At 39.6% G+C, this 7787-nt stretch overlaps 1 protein-coding gene across 1 annotated transcript in view; it reads left to right on the top strand.

Moving 5' to 3' along the window:
• Positions 1-7256, top strand: part of HSD17B3 (hydroxysteroid 17-beta dehydrogenase 3) — a gene marked incomplete at its 5' end in the record, with an annotated part of 62368 nt that extends 55112 nt beyond the window's left edge. The window contains 2 exons of the mRNA XM_084898992.1: positions 5044-5193; positions 6789-7256. Coding sequence (XP_084755118.1) covers positions 5044-5193; positions 6789-6899 — 261 coding nt within the window. The 3' untranslated portion in view covers positions 6900-7256. The remainder of the gene's footprint in view (positions 1-5043; positions 5194-6788) is intronic.
• Positions 7257-7787: the final 531 nt, after the last annotated feature.

The following is a 7787-nucleotide window of genomic DNA, read 5'->3' on the forward strand; positions in this document are numbered from 1 at the left end:
GAATGTGTCCATTTTGTCTAGGTTGTCCAGTTTGTTGGAGTAGAGTTGTTCATAGTATTTAAAAAATATATATATATTATTGATTTTTCATAGAGAGGAAGAGAGAGGGATAGAGAGTTAGAAACATCGGTGAGAGAGAATCATGTATCAGCTGCCTCTTGCACACCCCCTACTGGGGATGTGCCCGCAACCAAGGTACATGCCCTTGACCGGAATCGAACCTGGGACCTTTCAGTCCGCAGGCTGACGCTCTATCCACTGAGTCAAACCGGTTTTGGCATATAGTATTTTTTTTTTTTTTTTTTTTTTTTTACAATCCTTTGTATATCTGTGGGGTGTGTTGTTACTTCACCTAGTTCATTTCTGATTTTGTTTATTTGGGTCCTCTCTCTTTGTTTCTTGGTGAGCCTGGCTAGAAGTTAATCGATTTTGTTTATCCTTTCAAAGAACCAGCTCTTAGTTTTATTGATTGTATTTTTTGTGTGTCTCTATGTTGTTTATTTCTGCTCTGATTTTTATTATTTCCTTCCCTCTGCTCACTCTGGGCTTTTTTTCTTTTCTTTTCTTTTCTTTTTTAAATATATATTTTATTGATTTTTTACAGAGAGGAAGGGAGAGAGATAGAGAGCTAGAAACATCGGTGAGAGAGAAACATCGACCAGCTGCCTCTTGCACACCCCCTACTGGGGATGTGCCCGCAACCAACGTACATGCCCCTGACCAGAATCGAACCCGGGACCTTTCAGTCTGCAGTCCGACACTCTACCACTGAGCCAAACCGGTTTCGGCTGGGCTTTTCTTGTTGCTCTCTTTCTAATTCTTTAAGTTGTAAGGTTAGATAATTTATTACCTTTTTTTTCTTTCTTGTTTTTTGAGGTAGGCCTGTAGAACTATGAACTTCCCTTTCAGGACTGCTTCCACTCTGTCCCATAGATTGTGGATTGTTGTATTTTCATTTTCATTTGCTACAAGGATGCTTTTTATTTCTTATTTGATATCTTTGGTAACCCAATCATTGTTTAATAGCATGCTATTTAGACTGCAAGTGCTTGCTTTTTTTCATTTTTTAATTGTAGTTTATTTCTAATTTTTGCCATTGTGATCTAACAGATGCTTTCTAATTTTTGCCATTGTGATCTGACAGATGCTTGATATGGTTTCTGTCTTCTTGAATTTGAAGAGACTTTGCCTGTGTCCCAATATGTGGTCTATCTTTGAAAATAACCTATGTGTACTTGAGAAGAATGTATGTTCTGTAGCTTTGTGGTGAAATGTTCTGAAGATGTCAATTAATTCCATCTGATCTAGTGAGTCATTTAGGATTGATGTTTCTTTGCTGATTTTTTATTTGGAAGATTCATTCAGAGGCATTAATGGGGTATTAAAGTCCCCTATTATGACTGTACTGCTGTTGATCTCTCCCTTCATATCTTCCAGACTTTTTTTTTTTTTTTTTTTTTTAAGTATTTGGGTGCTCCTATATTGGGTGTTATTTGTTTACCAATTATATCCTCTTGTTGAATTACTCCCTTTAGCATTATGAAGTGGCCTTTCTTTTCTCTTGTTATGGCCTCCTCTTTGAGGTATATTTTGGCAGATACAGTGGTGCCTCACACAACGAACTTAATTCGTTCCAGGAGCAAGCTTGTTATGCGAAAAGTTCGTTATGTGAAACGCGTTTTCCCATAACAATACATGTTAAAAAAAATAATTCGTTCTGTAGCATAAAATATGCTAAGATGACATAAAAAAAATATGCTAAGATGACATATTTTTATTTAGATACATCTAAAAACATAATTTTTTTAAATAAAAACACACATTTTTTTAATTTTAAGACAGACTAAGTAGAGTCTACCGAATCTTGCACATCTTCATCCATTTTCTGCTTTTTGGCCGATGGTTTCATGAAAAACCTGTCCAAAGTTCGCTGTGCGAGGCGTTCGTTATGCGAGGCACCACTGTATAAGTATTGCTACCCCCGCTGTTTTTTCATCTCCATTCGCCTGAAAAATTTTTTTTCCATCTCTTCACCATCAGTCTGTGTGAGTCCTTTGTTCTGAGGTGGGTCCCTTGTAGACAGCAGATATATGGATCATGTTTTCTTATCCATTCAGCTACCCTGTGTCTTTAGTTTGGAGCATTTAATCCATTTATGTTTAAGGTTGTTATTGATAGCTACTTGTTTGTCACCATTTTTATTCTTATTTAAAAATATATTTTATTGATTTTTTTACAGAGAGGAAGAGAGAGGGATAGAGAGTTAGAAACGTCTGTGAGAGAGAATCATCGATCAGCTTCCTCTTGCACACCCCCTACTGGGGATGTGCCTGAAACCAAGGTACATGCCCTTGACCGGAATCGAACCCAGGACCCTGCAGTCTGCAGGCTGACGCTCTATCCACTGAGCCAAACCAGTTTTGCCCCAGACACATTTTTATAAAATTTTTTTTTTTAATCCTCTCCTGAGGATATTTTCCCACTGATTTTAGAGAGAGTGAAAGAGAGGGGGAGAGACAGAGAGAAACATCAATGAGAGACACACATCAATGGGTTGCCTCCTGCAGGTGCCCTGACCAGGGCCTGGGCTGGGAGGAGCCTGCAACTTAGGGCCGTGACCTTAACCAAAATCCAACCCGGGAGCCTGGGGTCCGAAGGCCGGCACTCTATCCACTGAGCCACACTGGCCAGGGCTTAAGAACTTTTACTGGAGTTTAATCACCAGTGGGAAGTGGCTTTCAGAAATACCCTGTTTGGATGATGTACCATTTTTATTCTTTATGCCTGTATTCCTTCTTCCCTTCCTATTTCTTTTCCTCCTCCTTCTTCTTCTTCTTTTCCTCCTCCTTCTTCTTCTTCTTCTTCTTCTTCTTCTTCTTCTTCTTCTTCTTCTTCTTCTTCTTCTTCTTCTTCAGCAATCCCTTTAGCATTTCTTGCATTGGTGGCTTGGTGGTAATAAACTTCCTCAGCCATTTTTTGTCTATGAAGCTCCTTATTTCACCTTCAATTTTGAATAATAACTTTCCTGGGTAAAGTATTCTTGGATTCAGTCCCTTGCTTTGCATCACTTTGTATATTTTATTTCATTCCCTTCTGGCCTGATGTGTTTCTGTTGAGAAATCAGTTGATAGTCTAATGGGAGATCCCTTATAGGTAACTTTCTGTCTCTCTCTGGCAGCCTTTAACATTCTTACTTTGTTGGTGGTGTTTGCCAATTTAATTATGATGTGTCTTGGTGTCCATCTTTTTGGGTTCCTCTTGATTGGGACTCTGTGTGCTTCTTGGACTTGTGTGAGTTTGGGAAGTTTTCTGTCATTATTTCTTCAAACAAGTCTCCTATTCCTTGTTTCTCTTCCTTTCCTTCTGATACCCCTGTTATGCATATGTTGTTTTGTTTCATGTTGTCCCAAAGCTCTTCTCCTGCTTTTTAAGTTGTTCCCCTCTTCTTGGGTGTTTCTTTGTACCTTGTATTCTAGCTTGCTGATTCAGTCCTCAGTTTCGTCTAGTCTACTGTTGATGCTTTCTATTGTGTTCTTTATCACAGCTATGTCATTATTCATTTCTTCTAGGTTCTTCTTTATTTCCTCTGGGTTCTTAAACATGTTGTTGAATTTGTCTTTCATCTTTTTCAGTATCCTTATGAACATTGCTCTGAATTCTTTCTCTGACAAATTGCCTCCATTTTGTTTACTTCCTTTTATTGTGAGTCCTCCTTTTCTTTCATATGGGGTCTGTTTCTTTGTCTCCCCTTTTTTGATCCTCTTAGGGTGTCTGGTTATATCGTTCACTCTCTACCATGTTGACTGAAAGGCACAAAATATAACTCAATAAGACACGACACAGAGGGGACAAAACATGAATGTATTCATGGCATTGATAACCCCAGTAAAGGTGACCACCAGAGAAAAGAGAATTAGGGGAGAGAAAAGAGTGCAAAAATTATATTGAGAAGAAGAAAGAGGCAAGAGAGAAAATAAAAAGAAGAAAAAAGATGGGGGAAAATATACAAATATGGGGAGAAAACTCCACAAAACAAACAAATAAACCAAAAAATTCAAACCACTAACACCCAGAAAAAAACAGGGGAACTGAATCTGAAAAGGCAGAGCTTATATCCAGAAGGTAAGGTAAAGGAATTGAATGAATGGGGGAATGGCTACAGTTCAATATAGAGGAGGTAAAAAGAGCATGAGTGGATAAGAAGAAAAGTAAAAAACAAAATAATAAAAAATTATTCCTTTTCTTTAGTCTCTCTGTATATTCAGCTATTTTTGGAAATAGGCTTGAATTTGGTGAATTAAACTAATTAAGCAATTAGGAGAAGAAGAGAGCAATTGAGGAAAAACAAATGCATAAAAAATTGGCTAGTGAAGAAAGAGAAAAGAGAAGTGCACATAGACTTGGAGAAGGGGAGAGGAAATTGGATATATGAGTAGGCCAGCAGAGACTAGTATAATAGTAACACACCAATAAAGCAGATAAGGAAGATCAATTTTTAATAAGGAGTAAAAAGAAAGGAGAGAGAAAAACGTGCTCCAGATGTCCTCTGTCCTTTCCAGCCACGGATTGTCTCACCAGCTGTGCTCAATTCACCAACTCTGGGTGGATGTTGTTCGATTTAACTGTTTCTTCTGTATGCTCCAGGAGAAGGTGCAGGACCTGTCTGCCTATTCAACCGCCATTTTGTCCCCCCCAGTTCTACTGAATTTTGTTGATTTTGCTGTTTTCCTGGATTTGTTTGAACTGAGTGTCCTACACTTTTACTCCAAAGCCTGGCAACCATGCTCGGAGAGCTGGCTCATGCCTCAGCCACGTGCACACTGGCACAGTGGTGTGTGGCTGAGTCTCCCTTGGTGTTAGTGGCAAAGGGAAACCAGGGGCTGGTCGCCAGCTCTGTGCCGCTTCTGTGTCTCTGCAGCTCCCCATTCCTGTGTCTTCTGACAGGACGGCCGGAGTTGGGAAAGGAAGGGATGGGGAGGTGGGGGTTGGCTTCCCAGGGATGGGCAGATTGCTGCTGTGTTATGGCTTTCTTTCCCATTGTAGGTGCTGACGCCCTATGCTGTTTCAACCCCAATGACAAAGAATCTCAACACCAGCCTGATAACCAAGACTGCTGATGAGTTTGTTAAAGAATCACTCAATTATGTCACATTTGGCAATGAAACCTGCGGCTGCCTCACCCATGAAATCCTGGTAATTGCTAACTTCTCCCTCTCGAAACGAGTGAGCACGGTGTGCAGGAGGCCCTTGCAGGCTGAGCCAGCTCTTCCGAGGCATTGGAGGCCCGTGCTCAGCCCCCAGCCCCCCCCGCCCCCCCAAAGCCGGGCAGTCTCACCCCTGGATGCCTCAGTTCTCCCTCAGAAAGGAAGGAGGCTCCAGAGCTCCCCCCATTGACCTCTCCCTGGCTGCTCCCACCCCCAGCACATGCCCTCACCCTCCTATCTGTGTCCATTGGTTGTGCTTATCTGCAAGCATACAAGTCCTTTGGTTGATCTCTTCCCCCACCCCCTTCTCTCTGAGCTTTGCCCGTCTGTTCAATGCTTCTATGTCTCTGGATCTAGTTCTGTTCATCAGTTTATGTTCATTATATTCTACAAATGAGTGCGACCTCATGATATTTATCTTTCTCCAACTGGCTAATTTTTTTGCTTAGCACAGTGGTCGGCAAACTGCGGCTCGCAAGCCACATGTGGCTCTTTGGCCCCTTGAGTTTTTAGCAAAGGCCAACTTAGAAGTACCCCAATTAAGCTAATAACAATATACTTACCTATATAGTTTAAGTTAAAAAAACTTGGCTCTCAAAAGACATTTCATTCGTCGTATTGTTGATATTTGGCTCTGTTGACTAATGAGTTTGCTGACCACTGGCTTAGCATAATGCTCTCCAGGTCCATCCATGTTGTTATGAGTGGTAAGAGTTCTTTTTTTTTTATAGCAGCATAGTATTCCATGTATCTTAGTTTTTAACAAAAAAGTTTAAAAAGGAAAAAAATTAAATTTAAAAATAGGAAAAAAACTTATAGAATAAGGATATGAAGAAAAAATAATTTTGTACAGTTATAAAATATGTTTGTGTTTGGAGCTAAGTGTTATTGCAGAAGAATTGAAAGCTAAAGATACTAAAAATTTTATACAATAGAAAAGTTAAAGCAAGCTAAGCTTAATTCATTATTGAAGAATTAAATCCTTAAAAAATAAAGTTAGTGTATCTTAAGTATATAGTGATGAAAAGTTTCCACAGCAAACAGTAATGTAGTGGGCCTTCTAATTCACTCACCACTCACTCACCGACTCACCCAGAGCAGCTGTAGTTTTATGAGTGCCACTCATGCTAAGTGTCCTATACAGATGTACATTTTTTATCTTTTCTACCATATTGTAACCATATTTAAAAATGTTAAGTATACTTTTTCCATGTTTAGATTCACAAATACTTATCATTGTGTTATAACCACCTACGGCATTCAGTACAGTAATGTGCTGTATAGGTTGTTGCCTAAAGCAATAGTCTACACCACACAGCCGAGGCGTGCAGGAGGAGGTACCATCTAGGGTTGTGTAAGTATGCTCTATGATGTTCACACAATGATGCAATCATCGAATGATGCACTTCTTAGAATGAATCCTTCTTGTTAAGTGACACATGACTTTACTAGGAGATTTTGGGACTTAACTTCAGTAGTCAGAAGAAATATTTTTTTGGAATGATAAATATAAACTGAGATGTTTTAGTTCTAACTTCCTTGCTCTTCTTTTCACCCAGACACTCATGTTTTTGTCTATTTAAGGCGAGCTTTCTGAGCCTGATCCCGTCATGGGCCATCTACAGCAGCTTGGTCAAGAAGCTACTTCTGACTCATTACACCAACTATCTCAAGAGGAATGCCAACATCAGATAGTCTGGGGGGCCTGATGGGCCATCCAGCATCATTTTCTTCACCAGGTTCTGCATTGAGTGCAGAGGGTCAAGGAACAGACCATCACCCATCACCCCCTGAAGCTGAAGGTCCATGCCACAGACACAGTATCTAGAATACAAGTTGTGTGCCAATTAGCTCACGTTAGAATCAAGGATAAATGGAAATAGGCTTTGAAAATTCCCTGAGCATATGAATCCAGTTTATTCATACAAGCAAAACTTAGTTTAGCTTATTTTGCAAGATTAAAGATGGAACTCAGGGCAGGCCGCCCTCAAATACAGTATGTCACTTTGGCATATTTATGATTTTGAATTAAAATTACTTAAATAGCAAGAGTACTCTGAACCTCCTTTGCCTTCTGTGACCATCTTTGGAAAATACAATGAGCCACACTAATTAATCTTAATATAAGTATTTATCCCAGCACATATCAATTATGGGGAGTTGGCATTTCAACTATTGGTAGAACAACTTAAAGTGTAGACATTGTACTTATAAACCTTCACATTGAACCCTGATGAATTCGCCTTTGGGGAAGAACTTCCACAACCAGCAACTTAAGTGAGAAAAGGAACACATTTTAGTGTATACAGACCAGGGCAGATTTTAGAAATAACTTTTAGTTGTGTGATATAGGGGTTTTCCTGGGTTTTGAATGATAGATTGCCTACAAGCTTTTTTGAGGGTCTTTACATTAAGAGAGAATTTCCTCAAAATAAAGGCCCCAAGATGTTGGGTTGGCTTATGAAACAAGGGTAGAAAAGCTCTGTATTTTAAGACTTTTATACCCATCACCACTAGCACTAGCTAATAGCTAACATTTGTTGAGCACTAATAATGTGTCAGGGACCATGTAATCCTCATTGC

Source organism: Pipistrellus hanaki (genome assembly GCF_964339955.1).
Source record: "Pipistrellus hanaki genome assembly, chromosome: 11".
NCBI lineage: Eukaryota > Metazoa > Chordata > Mammalia > Chiroptera > Vespertilionidae > Pipistrellus > Pipistrellus hanaki.